The 27,505-nt window shown below is 38.2% G+C and overlaps 1 protein-coding gene across 1 annotated transcript; it reads left to right on the top strand.

Moving 5' to 3' along the window:
* Positions 1-384: 384 nt before the first annotated feature.
* On the top strand, positions 385-15,514 carry mbpa (myelin basic protein a). The gene is made up of 6 exons (XM_036567606.1): positions 385-651; positions 1,970-2,074; positions 3,126-3,152; positions 4,496-4,516; positions 8,804-8,893; positions 13,773-15,514. The coding sequence occupies exons 1-6, from the start codon at positions 532-534 to the stop codon at positions 13,821-13,823; spliced, it is 414 nt and encodes a 137-aa protein (XP_036423499.1). The 5' UTR covers positions 385-531; the 3' UTR covers positions 13,824-15,514.
* Positions 15,515-27,505: the final 11,991 nt, after the last annotated feature.

The raw sequence follows: 27,505 nt of genomic DNA, 5'->3' as shown, positions 1-27,505 counted from the left end.
AAAAATCCCTACAGCAGAGATGAAAAGGAAACATAACAGGTACTTCCAGATCAAACATCACACAGAGCTCATGCACATCATTTTTCAACTTTCAACAATTATTTGTATAAAGGATATGCATCGTTGTGACAATAGCGCGATTGTGCCGGGGCTGTTGTGCATTGAGCTGCAGCTCTCTCATAGATAGGCCTTGTTGTGCCTCAGCCAGACCGAGGCAGATGTGGAAGAGAACAATGGAAGCTCCTTCAACAGCGAGCAGGGCAGTGACTGACTCCAAGGGTACACAGGCTCCGAAGAATGCCTGGCACAGATCCAGAGCCACTGACGCTATTACGGACCCACCTCACCTCCCATGATGGCCCGGGACGGAGGGGACCACACCTTCAAAGGCCGGCCCATGTTCCTCAGAAGCGCCGAAGACTATCCAGAAGCTTGGCGGAGCGTCGTCAGAGCGGAGACCGGATTGTGTTGAGAAGGACATTGGAGGGCCATCCAGACTGTTGACCCAGGCTCAGAAGATCAGCACCCAGAATGGCTACTGCTAGCACCTCAGGACAGAGCCCCTTCGGGCTGGGCCGGAGAAAGAGATCCCCTGGTATCCTGGATCAGATTGGCAAGTTCTTTGGAGGGGATAAGAAGAAAAGGGGCAAGGTGAGCGATAAAGAGTGCATGATACTCTGACTTTTAGAAAGTGAAGGGCATCGTGGCTTTTTGGTTGCTTTTCTTTAAACATTTATATCACTTTTAAAGACAGGGGAGACATGAATTTGAAGTGTTTTTGAGGTTTTATTTGCAAGGAATAATGCTTTTGTTCAAGTAGCCTACATATATATATATATATATATATATCACTGCTCTTTACATGGTATGGAAATTTCATGAAGGATTGACCAAAAAAACACCCAAAATTACTTGGAAAAAGTCTGGTTCCATTGACTTACATTAAAAGTAAAGCATGTTTTTTCCTTCTTCTGCAAAGTAACGATTTTTGAGCTACAAGGTTTTCTTCCGACAACAGCGATAAATGTATACATACTATATGTATGTGCATACTATATGTATGTGCATACATATATGTGTGTATATATATATATATATATATATATATACATATATATATATACACATACATACATAATTATTATAATTAGTTTGATGGTTTGATTTAATTATTATTGCTTATGTAGAGGAGAGCTGTTTTGTGGTATTCTGGATTATTTTTAACATGTTGTTTAATTTTATTTACCCTTATTGTTTTTTTGTTTTTTTTTACCAATTTTTAAAATGTGTGCTACATTTATGTTACTATGCTAGGTGATGTAGCTTTTCTTTCTTTGCATTTATTTGTGTCAGATTTAGCATACAACTCAGAATTAAGCAATTATTTGTGTAAAATTAATATAAAATTGAACATTTCTTTGTATGAAACTTGGCAAAAAGTTTGAATGTCTCAACATTTGAGAAATTATGGACACCAAGCACAGAATACTGAACAATTTCACAGGTTTTCATGATGGCTTCTTTTGGCTTGTTCAAGATCAATGATGACAGAAGATTATCATGTGTTACTCATTATCATGGTTTAGAGGATTTCTTGAATTTGAAGAATCCTTTAAATTCTTAATTTTTGCGATGTTTGAGATCAATCATTTTATACCATTTTATATTTGAATTTAAAGATTCCAACTGTATTACTTCAACTAACTCACTGCAAAGGACATTTTAAGTATCAATACTTGGTTGAGTATATATTGATTTTTTTCTGTTCTGGTCTTGAACTGTTATTATTAATATTATTATTGTTATTATTATTAATAATATTAGTATCTTTTTAGATTTGTGCTAGTTAATACTCCTGTGTATACAGCAATAATATGTCATCTAATATATCATCATCTAATGTATTTTCTATGTAGATGACTTGTTTCCTGTCTAGTCTTGAACAAACACTTTCATACTGTGTTTTCAGGGTTCATTCCGGGGTCACCTGTCCTCCTCACCCCAAAGACCCCTCCATTCCTCCACCCGACGCCGTGGAGATGTGAACCCAGTCCTGCACTTCTTCAGGAGCTTTGTGAGTACAAACTTCAAACTTTAGCACTAAGCAAACTGATATATGAGACTCAATAAAGCTTCAGGTAATGACACTTTAATCTGAGATCTTGCACTGAAGCCCCAGGACACCTTGCTTACTGTGCAGGAGCCGTCTTCACACCCACTACACAGCGTCTCTAAAATCACATTGAAAAGGCTGTAAAGGGATTGATTTTTGCCTTTTTTGCTTGTCTGTCGAATTCGAGTAAGAGAGGCCTTTACTCCTGTACTACACAGCTTTCCTAACAGTTCACTGAAAAGACTTTTAAGCATCTTTCAGTTAGTATTAAGCTGGGGTTACTTAAGGCCATTTTGCTTGATCCTTATTTATTCACTTCTATGAAAAACGTGAGAACAACCATCGAGACCCTCATCACTACCAGTGTTCCTTTTGTTGGGCAGCGAATTTCTCTACAACACATTGTGTGTGGAGTATGTCAGCCATTCGCAATCCAAGTTTGCCGTCCAAAGCTGTCGTCATGTCAGACATGCAGTCCATGTTTACACTTTTTTACAATGGTACAGGCTTGTTTGTCCATCAGACAGCGATTACTTCATTTCTCCCCATGCTTCTCTTTGCTGCAGATGCACCACATCACAGCTTTTCGACTAGAGTAAACACCCTAATAGATACATTACTTTGATAAAGTAATAGCGTTGAATCAATTATCCACCGAAAAGGCAGCACTGATTTAACTGTAATGTGTTTTGTAGACCTTTTTGGAAGAGATGTGTAATAAACTGTATGAAAGTCACCGAATATTAGTCACCTGCAGTAGAAACTCTGGAAACATTTCTCATTGTTGCTGCTTTATGAAACGCCTGCCCGACTGTAATTGGAAGCAGATGCAAATTGTTCATTAGAAAGACAAATGAGCTTCTAACTTCATTCATCAGCAATGAAAACTGTTCACAGAAGTAAGCAGAAGCTACTATAATGGCAGTAGAACTAAGATTACTATCATAAAGCTATCATAAAGTGTGGCTGGGTTGGATTTCATTCACCGAAACTGTACATTTATCACCCACAGGTGTCCTCTCCTCGTCCCAAGTCGAGGGTAAGTGTCTTTTTCTGTTCTCATTGATCTGTTTTGGTTTTGGCCCACATGAAAAAGTCCTTCCATAATTAACTTACCCTACATCACTTATAAATATAAACGTTATCATATCTTTGTCATGTGGTGGGTATAATCTCAGTATGTGCATTTATCTCACATAACCAGATAGCAAGATTCTCTGATGAAAAACTTTGAACTAATAGTAAGGATTCAACTTTTATTACTTAACAAGAGTAAATAAGTAAACAAACAAACAAACAAATACATAAATAAATATAAAAATTCAAATATGCACACAGACTTGTTCTTTGAAAGCTGGTTGAGTTCCACATTGCAATATTCTGGTTGTTATTGAGCCACAACAAAAGCTCCAAAATGGACATTTTACAGGAGAAGCTAAAAACATGCTAAACTTTGAATGGAAGTAAATGGATCAGGTTGTTTTCCCAAGTACATTTGGAGCATTCCTACTGGGCCATTCAGCATGAAATTTTAACACAAGGGCTTTTTCCAATTCTCCCATTCTTCTTATTCTAATTTTCTAATTTCTGTGGCAATTCTCCACAAAAAATAACAATTACATGCAAATATAAAATATATATAAAAATATTACATGTTATTCCTTCTATTAAATCAAGTGTGCTGGTGACAGAATTTATTTCTTTAGGAGACACCAAACTTTGTTCTTCAAACTAGCTCAAAAGACATCAACTACTTTTTTGAAAAAAAAAATGCTATATGCTGTTTTACCTGCAAAAACACACCAACTACTGAGATAAATGGCTTAAAAATGGGTTCACATATCAGGATATATATGCTATATATATGCTGTCTAGACAAAAAGTTGTATCACCAAAAGGAAACTTTAAAAACATTCTTAAGAATAGAATTTAATGGGACATTTTTGGGTATTTTCTATTGATCCAATGGGCAGCTGGTATTTTAACATTTTACCTTTTTTTTAAAAAATAAAAACAACAGATATAAAGTGAGATTCAAGGTTTTGCTCCAACAACATATGATCTGATGAGATATGATCAGTGATGTACATGATATACTTATGACCAGACTTATTTTTCTGGATATTTAGTTATAACGTTCCTGTCACTCATTTCCTGCCGGTTGCAAATTTTCTCAGATGCTCAAAACACTCATCTCACTTTTGTACTTTCCCTGTTTATGAATGTTTTTAAAATCTCATCACTGCTCATTCCTTCTCATAAGAGTTGCTTACAGGAGTTTTTATAGTTTGAATTCCAACAAGGCAGAAATTTTGTACTTCTGTGGCTTTAAAAGCTGAAACTTAATGGTTTTATCTTGTTTTGTTTCTTTTTCATGTGCAGTGGAGGGAACTCTTGGGCCTGGTATGTCACCCAGCTTTGTACTGAACCCTGTTTGCATTCACAGTCGTCACCGTAGGCAGATGTTTATGGCTTCAGCAGGCAGCCTTTCCTCGTTCCTCTGTCTTGTTCCTAATAGATGTGTCTTCTTCCTTAACAGTCCTTCTTCCCCCCTGTGAAATAACTGATTAGTAATTGCAGCCACTGGATGATTTTTCAAGGCTTTAATAGGTTCGACTAGTGAGAATTCACTTTTGCTGAAGAAATTCCAGTCTTGACATGTTCTTTTCTAATTAACCACAAATTCCAAATTATACTGCCAATACTTTAATGTTATTTATCAAACAACACTTGAAACAGAATGTTTGTTGCAATGAAATTCAATTATATGATTGCAGAAGTCACAAGTGAAAGGAAGTAATATATGCTCCTTTTATTAGTGTTAACCAGTGGCAGGCCTGTTAAGTTTCAAACAGTACTTAATAACAGTGATGGGCTGTGATTATTAGAGATAGGCCTTCAATTTCTGCTATAAAATGTCAAAAACCCTCTATCATAAAGCTAGCACGTCTATTGGATTTCCAAAAGTATGTTAGCACTAAGTGAACATTTTGCCATTCTCTACTAAATCTAGGACATTACATGCTTTATTTAAAGCTTTATTTAAAGACAGTAACATATAATTTATCTTGTAGCGGTCACACAGAGACTCTAGTGAAGACCTCTACTGCCACTGTTTTCCATTTCTAACAACTGACAAAGTTAGTTAGACTACAGCTCATATTTACATGATCTAGAACTTCCAGAAGGTCTAGTGCTAGGGTGCTCAAATCCGGTCCCAGTGGACTGATATTCAGCACAGTTTAGTAGTATCCCTACTCGAACACCCCCGCTGAACCTGGTAATCAACAGATGAGTTTAATCAGGCATGTTTTCAGCAAATTGTGCGGGACACTATACCTCTAGGACTGGAGTTGTGCAGCCCTGGCCTGGAGTAACATTTTTTCCTCACTAAATCAGTCCCACATTTTGTAAATCGAAACAAAACTGCCAATTCCTAACTATGTTGGTAGTTAATCTAATGTAAGTAAGTAATGCTGCATTTATGATCTAGTTGGAACTCTTGAGTTTCCAACCTCCAAGTGGGTAAAACTATTTGAACATCCCTCCAAATTTGAGTTCCGAATTCTCTGAGTTGCCATTACATAGAACAGCACAGAGGAAGAGGTAACAGCATGATTTAACCCCTTAAAATCCCAGGCGTATCACATACTAAGGCTTATTATAGGTTATAAGTATTTGGGCTAAGAGCTAAGGGGTTAAGCTTCTTAAACAAACTTCTATTTGTTTTAAACAAATGAATAAACAAAGGAATACTTTATTAATTATAAGGTTCAGCCAATTGGTGCATGATTTTTGATGAAAATTCACACTTTCATGCCATTTTTAGTGCTATATTAATAGCAAAGTGCCATAGCCTCCATCCACTTATAAAATAAATCGAGCACTATATGAACAACCCTTTAATTCAAATGTAAACAGTTTTTTTTCGAAAACAGAGCTTCTCATGTGCACATGGCAGCCAAATAAGTGCCAGCTTGCTCTGAGTGCTCTGAAGGCCTAAAAGACCCTGAGGGTTTCTCACTACTTAAGGAGACCATGGAGTATCAGGGCATAACCCTGATGCTGTACTGTAGAGTACGTCAGAATGCTTTATATGACGGCAGCAGGAGTACAAATTTGATCTGACAAGTAGGGGCACCAACATCAACAGGCTATATGCGCTATACAGTGCTAGCACCACATGTTCTCATGATATCTAACACTTGATATATCAATGTGAAACACAAAAACAAGCAACATTAGACTATAATAGTTAGATGTTTGGCGACCTGCTTCTCTAAGCACTGCGATAGGCTCTGTTTTGGCAGAGCTTAGCTTGTGCTTGGTGCTTATTCACTTATGCAGTCCCCCTCTATTTCAACTTGTTATGACAACATAATATAATTTTGGCAAAATAAATGGAAAATACAATCAGTTATATGAGCCATATTCTGCTACCCCACAACAATTATCTTGCATAATTTCAAATAGTGGGGAGGGATATGTCCCTCTCGGCCCCCCCTTGAATTGGCACCAATGGATGGAGGTGTATCTTTGACTGTGAGTCAACTTTCCTCATAAAGTTATATGACAGTTATAGCATATTCTGAAATATCCTTGATTTCTGATTATTATTACTATTTTGAATTGAACCGAGTTTTTTTCTGACACTTCCATCCAGAGTGACTCAGTGCTTCTGGATGACTTTGAGACAGCACGACTTTTTCTGAACCGAAGCCGGTAAAGCAGTTTTCTCTCCTAGGGGTCTAGCGACAGAGCTCATTTTCTCCGTTTTAAGTCTTGCAGCCCTTCACCCTCCCTCTGTCTTCATCAGTGTCTGGAAACGTCTCTGAGTCATTCACTCACCAGCGCCCCCTGTGTTGTAATCATGAACTGTTTGCAGTCTACAGGCTCATTTAGGGGTTCATACGTTGAAGCAAAAGTGTGGCACTGAGAGAAAATGAGCTGATATATGTATAAACATAATCCATCAGTCTCTTATTTAAGCATTTTAAAATATTTTAAAGCAACAGTTTTAAGGCAACCAAGAGTTACCAAGCTTCGTCATATTTCTGTAAAGTATAGACTTTCAGTTGATTGATCATCTGTTTTAATAAGTAATTATTGTTGTGAGAAAAAACTATTTTAGTAGATATAGTGTCATTTTTTGTTGGTGCCATGCTTTTGGTCTCTCTAACTCAGCCCTTTGGGCAGTGTTTGCTGCCTGTGTTGTTTGTGATGCATGCATGTGATAACCTCGGCAATTGGATTCATGCGTATGATTTCTTTATCTTGTTTATTAAGGATGGGACTATCCAGATTTTCCCAGTTTTTTAATCTTTTCATTCCCTAATGCTTTATCTTTGTCTCCTCCATTTCAGCACTGAAACCTTTTGTTGAACAAATACATACATATAGACGTACAGTACTGTGCAAAAGTCAAAGACCACCCTTTATTCATTCCGTTTCCACTCAAAGTGGCCATTAAGTTCAAGTAATTCATTTTCAGTGTCCAGAAAATACATATTGAACCCTTTCAATGGCCAGGGCCTGCCAGCCAATCCAATGTTTTATTACACACCTAAGAACAGCTCCATTAGTTTGCATTGAAGTCCCTGTAGTTACTGAATAATAAGCCATAGTATGTAATAAGCCTGGGATTTTAAGGGGTTGTTAAGGTAGTTGTTCCTCAAGGCCCCCCAGACAGTCCACAGTTTTATAAGCCTGAAATTTTAAGGGGTTACGAGAAATTACACACAAGCCTCAGCGACTAAACATAATACCAAATTCTCAGTATTTAGTGCCCAGACATTCTTTCAGGAGTTATATGCAGAGATATTTTCCCCTACCTTCAAAGTTCAGTCTTAGAAGGTGGTTGCACTTCCTGCTTCTCACCATCCAAATAATCCCAAACACGTTCAGTGATGCTGAGTCCATTTTTCTGAGAACGCTATACGTTTTTGCTTTGTTTGCTTGGTTTGCAAATTGTCCTTTTCTCAGTGAGGTTCTTCTTGACAGCTACACATCCTTTCAGACCCACAGCGCCGAGCCGTCTTCTCACAGTGGAAGGATGGATGTGGATTATTTCAGATCTGAAGCAGCTTGATTTTCTCCTCTCTCTCAAAGATGAAAGCTTTAAGTGCTGTTTCCCTGATTGGGGACAGTATTGGTGGTCTAATAGGTCTTCCAGGTGGTTGTTAGGAATCCCATTTTCTCTGTAAGCTTAATCAGTTTTTGAATTTTCTCAGATACGTGTCTGGAAATTACACAAATGAAGGGGGCTTTGACTTTTGCACATACATGTAACACGTAGCACGATAGTTGGAATGTTACGGAACATGTTACTCCTCAAAATAAGGTTTTCCATAGAGATGACATAACACCACTTTTCCGATATTGATATTAAAACCTTTACACTTGTGATCGGTTAATCTTCAGTTAATATGTTGATCTACAAGTAGCTGGATTGTATTCCTTCTTTTGATCCCTTCAATATCCTATTCATTATGCTGACATTGGCCCCATACTGATAGCTGGTATAGAACTCATGCCATCTCTAGTTTTAAATCACAGTGAATCCACTTGGTGTAACCTAGTGCTCACAGCCACACCGACTTGTTTACACCTCCACAGTTTATACAGTGCTTGTTTAAGTTCCAGCTCCATGCTGGTGCCATCAGTTTTTGTTGATGCAGGATATTTTTGTAGGCTTCGCCATCGACGCGGGGCTCGGAGAGTATCAGATCCCCCCACAGACGCCGCCGAGAACAGAACACACTCTCCAGAATCTTCAACCTGGTGAGCCTACAGTAGCGCTGTCATTTAATTAAAGGTCTCCGAAAGGTCACTGAGACAGAGGAATAAAACTGAAATTATGCTAATTGCATGGCAGCATCAAGGAGATGATATTTGGTGCAACATTAATTCATCCAAGGGTCGTAAAATATGTTAACATTTCTGACTTGGGATTTGGTTATTGGGATATTTAGCTTTGGGATTGAGTAGAAAACACACTCTACTGTGTCAGGGGTTTCACTTTCACAGGTCCTGAGCTGTAAACTGAAAATATAGCCACAGAAATGCACACAAGATTAACGAATGTAATGATGGATAGCAATGGTTGCTAAGCCAGAGCAGACGTCTGCGATCTGACGTTAACGGTGTTAGTAGTTTGTGTTCTCCTCTGAGCATGTTGAGCTGTTCAGTGATCCTTCATCCTTCCAGCTTAATAGCATCATGTGATGGGAAGACCTAGCCAGCATAACATTCTGACCACCTCCTTGTTTCTACACTCATTGTCCATTTTATCAGCTCCACTTACTATATAGGTGCACTTTGTAGTTCTACAGTTACAGACTGTAGTCCGTCTGTTTCTCTGCGTACTTTGTTAGCCCCCTTTTACCCTGTTCTTCAGTGGTCAGGACCCCCATGGACCCTCACAGAGCAGGTACTATTTGGGTGGTGGATCATTCTCAGCACTGCAGTAACACTGACGTGGTGGTGGTGGTGTGTTAGTGTGTGTTGTGCTGGTCTGAGTGGATCAGACACAGCAGTGCTGCTGGACTTTTTAAACACTCACTGTCCACTCTAACTACCTTGTCAGTACACCTGCTCTGTGAGGGTCAATGAGGGTCCTGACCACTGAAGAACAGGGTAAAAGGGGGCTAACAAAGTATCAGAGAAACAGATGGACTACAGTCTGTAACTGTAGAACTACAAAGTGCATATAGTAAGTGGAGCTGATAAAATGGACAATAAGCGTGCCTGATCAGTGTGTGTGTGTATATATATATATATATATATATATATATAATTTCCCCAGTTCAGGCTGTGACATAACCTCCCCCTGCTTCAGTACAGTCTGACATAATGCCTAAACATGACTCTCCTGGTGACTTCCCCTTTGTCCTGGCCTCCTTGTTCTTTGCCCACTGCTTACTGCCTGTTTACATGATCCACCTGCGTGACCCTAATCCCTGACATCATTATTCATCAAAACCTCTACATTTTTTCTCCTCACTGGACTGAATTGTGCGTCACTGCTGTTTCCTTATCATTCCCTATCTCCCCATTTCCATCACTAACACACAGCTCATCTCTAGCAGCCAACCAGGACATCTGCTCTGGAGATCCGCATACACAGTCCAGCTCTTATACTCGGCGTCCAACCCTAGGACTTTCTTACTGACAGAAAATTTAAGTCTGTTCTTATTTATTTAATGTCAACTTTTATCAGCCTATTCATTCAACATGATCAATTATATCCTGATAATGTACATGTCCTTATGATGATAAACAGTAATTGTACTATTTACCTCATGCATCAAATGCCTAAGAGAACAAAACCTATTATTGATCCACTTAGATGGAGTCTTAGAGGGGAATTGATCCACTTAGAGGGAGTCTTAGAGGGGAATTGATCCACTTAGAGGGAGTCTTAGAGGGGAATTGATCCTCTTAGAGGGAGTCTTAGAGGGGAATTTGGATGTGATTTGCACAAATTCTGCGTAATTTAATATTTGAGATATAAACAAGGCCATTTAGAGTGGTTTGATGTAAAATGGTTAATTGTAGAGAAGGTTACTGATTTGAATTTCTTTATAGTGGTGGTGATAGGAACGAGGAGTCGCCATGTCTACAACATAAACATTTTATGTGTTATCCAAAACAACCAGAGAACCTACAAGTCTTCTGAGTTTTCATGTGGAATGTTTTAGAAAAGGGTGGTAAATCTAAAAAATTAACCTTTCATCCACTGTAAAAATTGGCTCATCAGTTCAACCGAAAAAAAAAAAAGAAATTACTTTATACAGTTACAAGTTAGTTAACTAGTTTTATTCAACCTAAATAAATACTTTGGATGAGCGATTCTTTCAATCAATGTAATTTTTGAGTTGAATAAAACTAGTTCAATTTCTTGTTACCACATGAATTAATAATAATAAATAATAAAAGAACTTTTTTAGGTTGACCTGACAAGCCAATTTTTACAGTGTGGGGACTATTTTGCTTTATAACACCCTGCATGTACTTTTCAAACTTACTTTTAGGTCAAAAGCATCTTAAAACCATCATGAGTGCATTTACATGCACTTAAAAATCCGATAACTTCAGGAAATCAGATTTTGTCAGTAATCCGATCAACGCATTTACATGTACTTGAGTAATTAGTTAATGGAGAAACTCCAGGTCTACATGAGTCAGACAGTAATCAGAAGCAGCCAACAGACTCTCAGAAGAAGACGTGATTTAAATGTAACATAAAACTCAAAATTCATGCAGCGGCTTTTTTTAAAAATACCGCGCCACTGTACCTGGAAATATGAACATACATCATCTAGAAGATGAATAATATTTAAATCCTTCATTTCGTTAAGCATGTATTTGGTTTCAGCTGCTTGATTATTTCTGGTACCGCTGTCTGTTTTCGCTCATGTGCAGACTGAGAAATATGAAAGAAATCAGAGTAAGAGTTCACATACACTGAGAAATCTGATTACCGAGCTAATATCCACCTCTCTTTATTGGATTTCTTAATCAGTTTTCTAAACCTTATTTCGATCTATCGGAGTATGCTGTTTATATGACCATTTGAATAATCAGATAACTGCAGAAATCCGATTATGATGAGATTATTGAGCGCATGTAAACACACTCAATGTCTCAGGCAACAGGCAACATATTCATCACCATTTCATGTAGTAACCTTCTGTGATGTTGCTTTTAGAGGCATTAAACTACGTGTCTGGTATGTTGCCAAATTAAGTAAAAACAATGGAAAAAATTGTACAGTTAGAATATATTTCATTCAAGTTATGTACACTGTATAAATTCTTCATCAATTCAACCTAAAGAAATTACTTCATGTGGTAACAAGTAGAGCAACTAGTTTTATTCAAACTAAATAAATACTTTGAATGAACGATTCCTTCAATTTATTTTTCTGAGTTGAATAAAAAAGTTTAATTTCTTCTTACTACATGAAGTATTTTTTTTTTTAGATTGATCTGATCAGCCATTTTTTACAGTGAACAGCATAACTATGTATTGAGTACACATTCAAATCAGCTAAATTAAATACAGAACATATTTCAATGTATTAACTTACTCGCAATATTGTGACATGCTAACATGCTCTTCAGTGTTCAAGTCTGTGCTGAATTTAAATGGAGTATATTATACTGGACCATACTGCTGTTAAACTAGCGCAGTACTTGTAAACTGGGAGATGTTAGCTGACAAGCCACAATGTCACCAAGCATTAAGAATCCCCCTCACTGAAACAATTGTCAGTTTTGTTTTATTTTTCATGTAAATGCCAAAAATGTGTGATAAAGGTAATGTTATAAGGCCTTTATGGAGTTTTAGCTGTACTAGCTGTACTCTAAAGGGGTCTGATGCAGGGGGAATGTGTAAAACATGGGCCTGCAAAGTAACATTGCACTTTCCATTCTACAAGACTCAGATGATGCGAAGATGTATTTGAATTGCTGTGAGACACTGTTAGAAATTCTAGATTTCATCATTGTTTCAACATCCTGCAGCCTCAGGCTTTTGCCAATGGATTCAGATGAATTCAGAAGCAGCTTAGCTTCCTTGCTTTTAGATCATCATCACCTTCCCTTTCTTTCTCATAGCTAAACACTAGACTGTGAATAGATTGTTTAAATTGCTTATAGGTCATCTGACTGAATTGAATCTCATACCTATACGCTATATGTCCAGAAGTCTGTAGACACCAGTGTTTCTTCTGAAATGAAGGGAGTTTGTCCCTCTTTGCTGCAGTAACAGCCTCTACTCTTCTTGGAAGGCTTTGCACTTGATTTCGGAACATTGATGTGAGCATTTGATTGAGAGGTCAGGTACTGATGTTGGATGATCATTTCTGCATCACTCCAACTCATCCCAAAGGTATTGGATGGAGCTCTATCACTCCAGAGAGCTCCATCATTGCTCCACAGTCCAATGCTGGGAGCCTTTATACTTCTCTTGCCAGTGCTTGGCATTGGGCATGGTGACCTTAGGCTGATGTGCTGCTCCAGAGCTTCCATTCTATTGGTCAAGGCTTTTCTATGGCTGTGGGGGCACCTTAATGTGGTTGAATTCATTCATTACAATGGCTGTCTACAAAACATTGGACATATAGTGTAGCGCATGCATACATCAATGTGGAAATGTACATGTGTCCCTGCTAAAATCACAGGCTGTGCTGTCCCTCTTGAGTTTGAAAACCCAAGCGAAACAGCATCATCACGTAGGGATTTGCGTAATATCTAGACCTACCTCATCTGCTAATGAACTCCTTTTCTCCACATGACAATCTTTCCTTCTGTGAAGATGAACCTGAGCCTGTGCTCATGCCTTACATCATCCAAACGAACGCTGGAAACATCGAAGAGCCCTGAAATAGCCTTACACTCACCGCTCATGTGAAGCCGATGATCAAAGTGATGTCTGTTTATAATTTATTTTTACCCCTCGAGAGCCCCCTACTCCCTTCTGAGTGCTCTCTGAGGCTACTCATCGCTAGTGGAATGCATTATGGTCAAGATGCCCCATATGTCTTTTTATTTCCTGTTCATTATAGTTGCGCACTTTCCGTGAATCCTCGCAGGAAGGTGGTGCAATTATATGTGGTAATAACCACCATCCACTTGCGTTTCTCTGTGCTTTTTAGGGAGAAAGCAGATCCCGTTCTCCACCCAAACGCTGGAGCACCATCTTCTGAGACGGGAAAGAGCCAGATGGACGAGACGGGAAAGGATGAGGACGTGAAAGGAGAAGCAGAGGGATTCTGCCCTGCAGACTCACACCTTGCTACGAGCTTAACAAACTAATACCGGCCACCTCCGCTTGTCAGACAGAGATACAATCCTGGTATCTGAAGGGTTACATGTGGACGAGATTACTGCGGGAAACACCAAGTCCGCCAAATTGCTGTTGAGGTGCCCAGTGGTCTCAGTGGTCAAATTGGCTTTTTACAGCTTTTTTTACTCATTTTGTTCACTGTATCCAGAATGAGCAGCCTAAAAACATTATAATAAGCCAATACAAAACAAGCTGTTATCTAAACACGATGACCCTTCTTGACCATTTGGAGGAAGCACATCGGTCACTGCTTCTAGGCCATAAGTCACTGTTATTTCTATTAGGCCACAATAGCAAATATAAACAATTACACCACAATAGTAAATACAAACGCTTCTTCCCACTGTACACACAATGATATTAGCATAGCATACTAGCTTTTATCAATGGTCCCAAGCTACAGGAACCCCATTCACAGTTGCATCTTTGTCCAGTTAAGTTGAGATATCAAGCAACACATGAGCTGATGGTCCCAAACCTGATTTCTAACTGCAGCAAACTTGGAAACAATAGAAACAATGGCATTCCCAGTAGCTGAGTCAATAGCTAGCATTCTCTGTTTCATCAAAGCTTGCTTCCATTCTCTGTCTGTCATCTTTCCATGTGACATTCACAACAAGTGTGCTTGTATTTGATGCATTATTCAGCATCACATCAAGCCATCATCTTTAATCCATGTACTACTGTGAGAAGCGTTCCCCGAAGCATGGTTATTTTATGTAAGTGTAGCATATTTGTGGATATTTGCGTGTTTTTGTGGTTGTAAAGTGTCCTGTTGTGTACAGTTTGTTTCTTCTGTGTTAAGATCTCTGTAGTATGTTGGTTTGTGAGCTACTTAAAAGGGACTTTGTATTCATAACACTGAAATGTTGTATATTCGTAATACGTGGTATAGATTTTAAAACATTATTAAGTTACGACGGGTACTAAAATAACTCTCCAGATTGGAAAACATTATCCAAGCCAGTAGAGATGAATGCCCTTACATTGCACTGCGGTAGTAAAATGCTTACAATGGTCATTTATTTAAACAGCTTGGAAATAGTATGTGTGGCACTAGCTGTGTAATGATATATTGGAAATGTTTCATATTTACTGAAATACTTTTCAAGTATTTATTATGGATTAATTATTTGTCTATAATATACATAATGAAAAGAGAGAAAGGCAGAAATGTGGGTTTCTAAGAGTTTTAAAGGTAGTGAAGGTGTGAGAAGTGCAAGACGGATGTGAGAAAGAAGAACTTAAAGAGGGGCAAGTGGAGAAGAGTGAGGCAGATTGAAGCCGGTGTTTTTGACAGGCTCCCGTTCATAACGTGTCCTGATATTGTGCATTGTTTTGTTTCTCATATACATTGTTTCTCATTCTTTGCATGTACTGTTTATGAATAAGTGCTGAATATACAATAAATGTCAGTTTCACTCCTCATCAGCGCTGGATATGTCTCGAATGGTGCTAAAGATTTACAGAGAATATTTTAGAGTGGCCAACTTTCTAGATTATGATTGTAATACTTTTAACTACTACATCAAATAAAGATTCCTAAATGTACATATTTGTAGGTTATGTGTGTTTGTCTTTCAACCACATAAACTCTTAGTGAGACCTGTACGTGTGGGCCTACACTTCAGATCTGCACTCTTAAATACATATATTACATAGTATAGTACATAGATTGGCCAAATCACTAATAACTGTAGTTTTTGTGGAAAAAAGGAAGCCACAAAGAATATTATTGTCATATATATATATATATATATATATATATATACATACATACATACATACATCATCTAAACCGCTTATCCCTCTGGGTCGCGGTGGGGTGCTGGAGCCCACCCCAGCTGCCACCGGACGGAAGGCAGGACACACCCTGGACAGGTCGCCAGTCCATCGCAGGGCTATACATATATATACATATATATATATATATATATATATATATATGTGTGTGTGTGTGTGTAATGATATATATATCGCTGTTGTCAGAACAAAACCTTGTATCTCCATTTTTTTTGTTTTTCAGTTTTATACATAAATTGAAAATGCCTGTTGCCCTTCACATTATATGTAAATGTCATGATAAAAACACCAAAAAAATGACCCAAAATGATATGGAAAAAAGTCTGGTTCCATTGACTTACATTTAAAGTAAAGTAAGTTTCTTCTCCTGTAAAGTTACCATTATGCAGGTACAAGGTTTTGCTCACCAAGCACTTTATTAGGCACACCTGTAAACCTGTTCATTTATATTAATCAGCCAATTGTGTAGCAGCACATCAACCATCAGAATATGGAAAAATGTGATCTTGGTCATTTTGACTGTGGCATGATTGTTCGAGCCTGACGGGCTGGTTTGAATATTTCTATAACTGCTGATCTCCTGGGATTTTCACTCACAGCAGTCTCTAAGATTTACTCAGATCGGTGTAAAAAAAGAAAAAAACATCCACTTAGCGGCAGTTCTGCAGACAGAAACACCTTGTTGATGAGAGAGGTCAACGGAGAATGGCCAGACTGTTTTGAGCTTACAGAAAGGCTACAGTAACTCAGATAACCACCCCAACTGTGGTGAGCAGAAAAGTATCTCAGAATGCACAACATGTCAAAGCTTCAGGAGGATGGGCTACAACAGCAGAAGACCATGTCGAGTTCCACTTCTGTCAGCCAAGAACAGAAATCTGAGACTCACCAAAACTGGACATTTGAAGACTGCACCAACAGCCTGAATCCATGGCCTTCTGTCAACAGTACATGATGGTGGAGGTGGTGTAAGGGTGTGGGGAATGTTTTGTTGGCACACTTTGGGCCTGTTTATGCCAATCAATCATCGCTTGAATGTTACAGCTTATTGGAGTATTGTTGCTGACCATGTGCATCCCTTCATGGCCACAGTTTTCCATCTTCTAATGCACCATGTCAAAAAGCAAACGTTTCTCAAACTGGTTTCATGAATACGACAATGAGTTAAATGTTCAGTGGTCTTCCCAGTCACTGGATCTGAATTCAATAGACCACTTTTGAGATGTGGTAGAACAGGAGATTAGCAGTATGAAAGTGCACCTGAAAAAAATATGTAGTTTGCAAAAGTTAAAAAAAATGATAAAAGCTACAGTGAAAATGGGAATCCTAACCACAATGCAAAGCCACCTGGCAGAGAAACCACCACCAGATGCTTCTACTTCTGTCCATTCTTCTTCTGTTTCTGTCCATCCAATAAGCTATAATCTCTGTTTATATCAAGGATAGAATACTTTAGTATGACCTCAGCTTTTACCGAGGACTCTGTCAGCTTTGACTGTGTGTGCTACGTATCTGCCCTCCCAGCCAACCCTTCCTCATTGAGCATATCTTAACAATAACCGATTTCATCATATCTGGGTACCCAAATGTTGGCCTTGGGTGGCTTTAATAGATTGACATCAATCCACTATGAAAAGGAAATGACCTAACACAAGAGGTCAAGAGCAGTACAAGAGGAGATGCCATTCTAGATCTCATAATTACAGATTTGGCCTCATATTACAACTCACTCCAGGTCCCGGTGAGGTTGAGTGACCACAATTCAGTATTATGGATACCTAAAAAAACTGACAAGATCGACAACTGTATCAAGATCAAAAAACACCAGATGAGACCTGGAAATACGGCTCAGTTTGGAAGGTGGATATTTGACCACACAAGGAAAGGGATCTATGAGGCCCATGACACAGTGTCCAAAACTAGTACTTCTACCAGACACTTAATACTGCATGTGACAGATTTCGTCCTTTGGTAACTATAAAAATACACCAAACTGACAAACCTGGGATGAATTACTAGATTAAGCACTTGATATTTCAGCGTCAGAAGGTGTTTAGACACAACAGGAATATTCCCTTGGCCAAGTTCTATAGAAATAAAGTGCAGAAAGCCATCAGTTATGCAAAAAAGGGGGGTTTACTCCAGACAAATCTCCTACTTTAAGGATGAAAACACAAGACTCTGATATACTGAGACTCGGTCTATGGCTGGAATGAAGAAAAAAACCTTAAATTGACATCCCAGATTATAAATCAGACAACAATAAAGCCATAGCTGACTTTAGAAATCAATCTGTCTCTCATATGAACCAGTCACCAACTTTACCTTCTTTTCTACCTCTCTAAAATCTCTTCCCCTGGTCTATCCATTGCAGTTATGTGATAAAATGAAATTGGGTAAAACTAAAAAAGCCCCTGGCCCTGATGGGATACCTCAGAAGGTGTGGTCACACTGTATTTGGATGGTCCCCTATAGATGCTCTACAGATACTTAAATCATTAACAAACCCTCTGGTGATGTTCAGTTGATTATCAACAACATCATGGTTAGGTTTAGGAGTAGGTGTAAGTTTTGCCTTGAGGTTAGGGTTAGATTAAATAAACTCTTTCACACTGAACTTGAAGTTCAGTTGCATTTAATGGACATTTAGTTGAATATATATATATATATATATATATATATATATATATATATATATATATATATATATAAATATATATATATATATATATATATATATATATATATAATTTTATTTATTTATTTATTTATTTTTAATATCCCCGGGCCGATATACCTTGGCCACACCACTACCACCCCTTTTTCAGGGGACATAAAGTTTGTTTATTTATTTATTTTTTTTCATTTCACTGTTAATGTCACAACTCATCGTTTATTAATGACCATACAGATACAAGGTGAAACCACTCAACCCCCCTCCAAGTACCACAACCCCTGCTTTGAGTGAAAACAAACAATCCCTTATAGGATATCCTAAATGCATCCTGTGTGGAAAGAAGCAAACACCATCCTGACTCCTTAATCTTACCGTCCAATAGCTAATCAATTATGACCTATATCACTAACACCTCAGCTCAGCAAAATAGCTGAAGAGTTTGTTGCAGTCTGGGTAAAAAGAGATATAACCCCAAATCTTGACCTTACAAAGTTTGGAAGCCGACCTGGAAGATCGACTACTCATGCCTTAGTCAGCCTTAAATAAAGCCTCTGATTTTCCTTTGACTACCAGTACTTCTATCATTACTGACTTTTCAAAAGCATTTGATAAAGTGGATTTGACTGTTGCTATGAAACGGCTGATACAATTAGGAGTCAGACCGGCCTTAATGCCATGGCTCTTTAGCTTTGTGTCTGGCTGTCGGCAAAGATTTCGGTATCAGGATTGCTCCTCTGACTGGCAAGAGCTTACTGTGGGAGTGAATCAGGTATATTACTGAGGCCTCTTATCTTCCTAGCCCTTGTAAATGATGCTTCCATTGATTTTTAGAAATTGTTGGAGGTATGTGGGCGATTTAAACCTTATCTGTATGTGTTGAGGTCCCAATGTATCCTCTCCTCAGATAGCCTTTCATAATCTAGACAGGTGGGTTCACAGCAGTCAAATGACATTGTATCCAACCTAATGCAACGTCATGACAGCGACTTTGAAGAGGAATCCACCTCCCTCCACACACCTTTACCTGTGTGGTAAACAGCTACCCACGCACACATCTTCTAAGCCGCTTATCCTTCTGGGTCGTGGAGGGAGCTGGAGCCTATCCCAGCAGTCTTTGGGCGGAAGGCAGAATACACCCTGGACAGGTCGCCAGTCCATCGCAGGGCGGAAAACAGCTACTATTTTGCAAAATAACAAGTTACTTGGAGTTTTGATTCGGTCAGATTTACAATGGGACCCTCAAATGCATAATATTGTAAAGAAAGCAAATGCAAAACTTCAGAATAAGAAGAACTGGAGTGGCTATCTCAGACCTGACTTTGATATCCACTGATTACATTCATCCCATATTAGAGTATGGCCGCCCAGCATGGCATGGAAACCTGACACAGTGTCTGTCGAACCAGAAAATATAATTTCAATGGATTATGGTACAGTTATGTTCCCTGACTAAAGGTACTGAGATGTACCCTTGAGGGTCCCACCCCAGTGACAAGAGGGGGACTGCCCCAGTGACAGTTTCATACCTTTATTTCTGAGGGTGTACCACCCCTTCAGTAGAGAAGATACATACTATGTAGACAGTTTGTCCTCAGTATCCTAACCTCCCCTTTAGAGAGTGGCTACTACCAGACATCAGGCTGGAGAACCAGGGACAATAACAAACTACAGACCCCAAAAATGAGAACTGATAGTTTTCGAAAGTCACCCACTCCTTTATTCACAAGAATGTTAAATGAAGATTTATATGTGGTTTGTATCTTTATGAGACACATAGCGTCTTTATTTATTTATTTATTTATTTACTTTCCATTTATAATATATATAGGTGGGCATTGTCAATACTCAATTCAGTTTCTGTAAAACTGCAAAATGAGTGAGAAATAAATATAATATAATACAATATTATTATAATCTAATCTAATCTAATCTAATCTAATATAATATAATATAATGTAATATAATATAATATAATATAATATAATATAATATAATATAATATAATATAATATAATACAATATAATGAAGGTAATGTGTGAACACACTAAATACTGGAAAAAAATACATTATACTTGGTTGCTGATGCTTCTGTTTACTTTTCTGTTAAGTTATAAGCTTCTGCTTTTTTTCCTGATGCTGAAAGATGAATGGCATTTACTTAATGTCCGTTTTGATTGGAAATGGGTGAGAGCATGGGTGGTCTTGGACAGTAAATACATACTCAGGTGTCTGAGAAAACATTCTGTTAGCCATTTATCTGGTCAGCAAGCAATTATTGTTCAAAAAAAAACATCAACATAAGAATAAATACAAATAACCAAATAAACAACCTATTGATTTTATATCTACTAGTGTGTTTCCTAAGCTCTCCTCAGGGAAGTCCAGTCTTTACAGGTGCCATCCAATACCTAGTTTATCTAATCAGTCCTTCATGAAATTAAATCAGGTGATGGAATTCAGTTCAGAACACTTTTCTTTTGTCATCACATTTAGGTGCGAAGATGAGTGAAAATCTTAGGTGTGTAGCCCTCTTGTAGAACTTAAATACAAAAAAAATGAAAAAAAAATATATATATACATTAGACTCTAAATATATACAAATATATACAATATACACATTAATATACACCAGTATTGCACTATTTTCAATGTACACTTTTGCACAGTAATATAAGTTATGAAATAAAAAGCTATGATATGTACACTTTTACACATTTCCATGTATGCAACTTGTGAGTCCAAGGTAGATAAATGAGGTGCAGGGTACACAGGGGATAGAATACTGATATGCACATATTCCTGATTATGTAAGATTTGAATAGAAGCTGTGCAAGATGACCATCTGTATGTGCAAGCATAGATTTGCTAGACTGAAGTTACAGTGAGTCCATGTGATGACTGGAAACCAGTGAGAAGTCAGGAACAAAGCCTGTGCTCTTCTAACTGTACACTTCCAACTTATTCACTTAAAAATATATCTGGTTACATTGATTCTAATGCTATATTTAAGCAATAGAACACGAGAGGGAGTATGTTATTGCGAAATAACATCACGGCTGTGATTTGGTTGCAGATGACCACAGCTGTGATGTTATTGACGATAACACACGACCTTGAGTGTTATATTGCTTTTATACAACAGTGAAATAAATAAAGTAATAAATTAATAAACTGGGCTGTGAACGCGGCGTTTAATATGTTTTAATGTTCGCAGTTCCTTCACCAAATTATAGTTCCTTAACAAGCAGCTTGTTGCTACATCAGAGTAACGAGCTCCGCCCACTCGCTGCACAGCCGGCAGTTTGTTCTCCAGCTCCTTACACTAAATACCCAAGCTGTCATCACCACTGAGCAGCTTTTCAGTCGGCAGCTGTGACAGAAGAGCAGCTAAACAACCTGGAATTAGCCAGAAATGAACCGAATACCATTCGCCAAACGTGTAGTCTGATCTTCAGAGTCTGACCAAATCAGACTGAGCCATAAAACTGCTGCAATATCAAGTTTAGCTCAGTTTTGTCAATTTTTGCCAGATCAGTATTAATGTTGTTTTGTTCCAGCCAGTCTGTAAAGCATCTTACAGCCCATTTAGTTTGGCGAATGGTATTGGGCTCATTTTTGACTGATTCCAGGTTGTTTAGCTGTTCTTCTGTCTCAGCTGCCGACTGAAAAGCTGCTCAGTGGTGACGACAGTTTGGGAATTTAGTGTCGTCTCATCTTCAGAGTCTGACCAAATCAGCTGTCGGTCAAACGTGATCTTAAAAGTGTCCATTTTCTGTTTGTGGCAAAGTAAGAAGTAAAAACGTTCAAATGGCTTGAGCGTCTCCTACAGCTGTCAAAGTCATTGCTTAGCAACGGCGTCTCAGCGGAGTGATACGGTGTTTGTGAAATAAATGTGAGGTTATGGCGAAATATCAGCACGGTTAGAACACTTCTCAACCAATCAGCTTGCGTGGCCGGAACTAACTGTTGTATAAACATTAATATACACCACTATTGCACTATATGATATGAATAGAAGCTGTGCAGGATGACCATCTATATGTGCAAGCATAGGTTTGCTGGACGAAAGTTACAGTGAGATCACAGTGAGTCCATGTGATGACTGGAAACCAGTGAGAAGTCAGGAACAAAAACATACACCTCCAACTTATTCGCTTAAAATTAAATCTGGTTACATTGATTCTAATGCTATATAGTGTTATATAGCTCACTGGCAAACACACTTACTGCCCAGATATACTATATATAGTGGCATCACTAGATATACGATGTCACAAATGCTGTGTACAAATGCCTTGTGCTTTCAAACTGAGAGCTAAAAAAGGACAGATATTTTATAGATATTTTATACTAACACACATCTAGAAGGTGTACTCCATTTATTGGTACACTCCCCTCTTATGAAACGAGGGCTCACAGGAGGGTGTGCAATTTTTTTCACACAATGCACCGCACTGCATGCAACCCTGAGAAGCACTTTGAACGTATCCATGCTGTTACACCCCATCATCTTATCTCACTTCAGCTGAGATTCAGGAGTAGATAGTGCTGTAATAATATGGGCACTCCTGCTGGGCAGAGGACGCCTGTGAGGAAAATAAGGTGAAATTATACACAGCATCAAAGAAGGACGAGTGTCGGCCGGGTCAGATTCTGAGGCTGGAGTGCCCTCTTGTGATGCTGCGGAGTAGTTTTCAAGAGAGAATTTGCATAATAATTCTCATTACCAACAGCAACAACAACAAAAGCCGCATTTCTGAAGTGTTTGGTTAACTCATCAAAGTGCTATAAGATAATGTGCACTTATGAATAAACATATGCATAAACACAGAAACATTCATGATTTACAATGGCCTCAAAAGTATTTGAGCACACAGCGTAACCCATTGTAAACCTTAATAAAATTCTTTATAAATATTTTACTTTATAAAAAATATATAACAAATAATATTTATTTCAGAGATAAACACTTTCAGCACAGCATGGCGGTGATGGTCAGCTCTTAGTGTGGAGAAAGCCTGGAGAAGAGCTCCAACCAGACTGCACTGAGAGCACTGTGAAGCATGGAGGTGGAAGTATGGACCTGCAGAAAATCGGCAATGAAGCTGCTCAAAACATAATGATCTGAGACGCACCAGCCGCCTTTTGAAAGAATCGTTTTTTCAAAAAGAAAACAAGAGTCATAGAATGGTCTGTTTAAATCTCCTAACTCAATAATCTTTACACATTTTGAGGCACAAATGTTGAAATGCTTTCTGGAGCCACTGTACTTTCAGTTAATCCAATTATCCATAAATTAGCAAGGCAAGTTTGTTTATATAACATCTTTCATACACTGCTGTCAAGAAGAAACACAATTAACAGATGATTAAAATAATAGATTGAAAAGAGAAAATCATTAAACTCAAAATCAAATTAGAAATTAAATTAGAATAATTAAAAATCAAATAAAAAATGAAAAGTTAAATTAGGATGTGTATTTCTTTGCTTGTTTGTTTGTTTACTTTTACAGGTAATCTGTTCCCATTTTCATTCAAATATTTATGCATTTATTTATTTTAATTCAGTTGGGGTAATATTCTCATGTTTTTATGATGTTGTTAAGGTTTTTTTTATGTTTTATTGTCCAGCATCCTTTGGTATAATAATTTCTAGATATTATTATTGTTATTATTATTATTATTATTATTATTATTATTATTATTATTACTGTCATTGTTTTGTTGTTATTGTTTTTTGTTAATGATAATAATAATAATAATAATAATAATAATAATGAAAGTCCACGAAGTGTTGTACAAATACAAAACCTTTTAAAAAAAAGTTTTTATTCTAAATAATTTTGAAACATTTCTGTTGATCCATCCATCATGAAATTTCGGAATAGTGTAAAATTTCAAAGTATGCACTTTTTAAAAATATGGTTCTTCAAGGGTTCTTTAACAAAATAAATTGCTTTATATAGAACCATGAACACTTAAAGAACTCTTTGCACGATTAAATGGTTCCCTGCATGGTGAAAGCGTCCTTCAGACTGATAGAGAATGTGTTGTATATGGTTCTATATAGAACTTTTTTGAAAAGGGTTCTATATAGCACCGAAGAGGATTCTCCAGTTGTTATTATTTCAAGCCTGTAACTATAACAGAACCATTTTTGGTGCTATATAGAACCCTTTCAAAGAGTTTCTGCATAGAACCATCTGCAGCACATTCTCCATCAGCCTGAAGAACGCTTTCATGATGCAAAGAACCAGTATATACGCAAAGGGTTCTTTGACTGCTCATGGTTCTATATAGAACCATTGTCTTTACCAAAGAACTCTTAAAGGACCATTTTTTTAAGAGTGTGAACAAAAAAGTGGATAATGATTTTGTCCCAACAGCAACAATATGCTCAGTGTAGGTAAACACTGTATTGTCAGGTTGGTGTGTTTACACATAGCGCAGTGAGATATAATGCAGGTGTGGAGCCCTCTATAGGCAGCCTGTCAGAACGCTGTATGTCCCGCAGTACACGGAACAAGTCACTCTGGATAAGATCATCTGCCAAATACCATACAGGCTCACCAAGGAAAACTATGAAATGGGATAAAATGAGCTACAGAATGACTGAAATGACTGGTTCAGAATGTTGGCTAATAATCTGAGCTATGAAAGCAAGTTATTGATTGCAGAAAAGGTCCATATAGTGCCCGCCAGAATTATTATTTAATATGAATTATGCATCCTTGGTTAAAATAAGCAACAGCTGTATTGTTTATCAGCTTAAACTTATAGCCAAAATTTGAAAAATCTGACCTGTAAATGAAGTAAAAGAAAAAATCAATGATGAGAAAATAACCAGCATGAGCTATTTCTACTTATACAAGCTTAAAAATTGATATAAGAAGAACTGAATTTTCTGAATTAATCTCCCTTTGTTGCAGTAACAGCCTCTGCTCTTCTGGGAAGGCTTTACCCTAGATGTTGGAACATTACTGTGAGGATTGAGTCATCAGTGAGGCCAGGTACTGATGTTGGATGGTCAGTTCTGGATCACCTAGTCACAAAGGTATTAGATGAAGCTCCATTACTCCATTATGACCTTAGGCTCATGTGCAGCTGCTTCAGAGCATCCTGTTCTCTTGTCAAATCTTTTCTATGCAGATTATAAAGGTATCAGCAACAGCTATCCTTAAAGTAGCTGTACTCAATAATTGGAAGGACTGCCTGGATACATATGGACGCTCCACTGACATAAACATCTGATTAGTGAGGTGGTCCTAGAGCCACCCACCCCCACACTCATTAACTCTCTCCTATGAGATGGCTGCTAGAACATTGCAAACAAGCCATTTGAAAATACCTGTTATCCTTTACATTGTATGTAAACTTCATGGTGCATGGACTAAACCGAATGGACCGATCAGGCATAACATTATGACCACCTCCTTGTTTCTACACTCATTGTCCATTTTATCAGCTCTACTTACTATATAGGTGATATAATACCTGCTCTGTGAGGGTCCATGGGGGTCCTGACCACTGAAGAACAGGGTAAAAGGGGGCTAACAAAGTATGCAGAGAAACAGATGGACTACAGTCTGTAATTGCAGAACTACAAAGTGCACCTATATAGTAAGTGGAGCTGATAAAATGGACAATGAGTGTAGTCCATCTGTTTCTCTGCATACTTTGTTAGCCCCCTTTTACCCTGTTCTTCAGTGACCCCCATGGACCCTCACAGAGCAGGTACTATTTGGGTGGTGGATCATTCTCAGCACTGCAGTGACACTGACGTGGTGGTGGTGTGTTAGTGTGTGTTGTGCTGGTACGAGTGGATCAGACACAGCAGTGCTGCTGGAGTTTTTAAACACTGTGTCCACTCACTGTCCACTCTATTAGACACTCCTACCTTGTGGGTCGGCCTTGTAGATGTAAAGTCAGAGACGATAGCTCATCTGCTGCTGCACAGTTTGTGTTGGTCATCCTCTAGTCCTTCATCAGTGGTCACAGGACGCTGTTGGCTGGATATTTTTGGTTGGTGGACTATTCTCAGTCCAGCAGTGACAACTTAAGAACTTAAATAGGACATTTTATGTATATTTGAGTGTACAATTTCTGTTTATTTGCTGAGTTTAACATATTTATAAAAAATAAGATGTAAAATATAACAGTGTCTCAAATTCAGCAAATAAACAGTAATTGTGCCTTAAAATATGCAGTAGTGTGTCTCTGTAGAAGATCTCTTAGAAAATCAACCAATCATGTCATTTGGCCAGGTGCACCCAAACTCTTGCCTGGAAGAGGCGCAGTAGTACCAGCAGAGGGCGTCATGGAGTCTGCATTGAGAGTCAAGCTCCAAATGTTACACATTACACTTCACTGTTTTAGCCATTCAGTTTGTCTGAATATGTTATAAACACCTGTATATATATATGGCTTTGTGGGTATGTATGGAGTATATGTATGATTTCTTTCAGATCTCTAGGATCCATACGTCCATAAGTCCAGTCTTTTGTACTTACACTGTGAGTAGGAAATGTACGAACACTCGAACTGAAGCTGTGTGCTGTGCTCTGGGGGTTGCTGTTGCTTGCACGTAGCACCAGTGGAGTTGTGGAGGCAGGGGGTGGGTTGTTGTCATGGTACATCTCTCCCCAGTGGAGGATGGGTTAAGTACTCAGGGATTTCCACCAGAGCAAGACTCCACACCAGCCGGACCATCTGCCTACAAGCCCTCCCTCCCTCCTCTCTCCATCCTCCTTCTCCTAATCGTCTGCCTCCATAAGGGGAGGCTTGTATGATGCCTAACGAGTGTGATATTAAGACTAATAGAGACCCACTTCGCTGAACAGTGCCTCTAATATGGGTCAGTCGTCAGTGCTGAAGGTGTCGTCTACGTAAACAGTACTAACAAGAGAAGCCCTGATGGATATTAGCATGCTAATGCTATTCCGTTAGCCCTTATCAGCAAGGATCTGCCTTCAAGTGCTTGAAATCTGTAAGAATGATAAGAAACGTGACAGCATTCCTACAGGCTAACATATCGGGAATTTCTCCAGATAATGAGAAATAGG

Source organism: Colossoma macropomum, unplaced genomic scaffold (genome assembly GCF_904425465.1).
Source record: "Colossoma macropomum unplaced genomic scaffold, Colossoma_macropomum, whole genome shotgun sequence".
Taxonomy (NCBI): domain Eukaryota; kingdom Metazoa; phylum Chordata; class Actinopteri; order Characiformes; family Serrasalmidae; genus Colossoma; species Colossoma macropomum.
The sequence above is the reverse complement of the archived record's forward strand: the minus strand, read 5'-3'. Positions and strand labels throughout refer to the sequence as shown.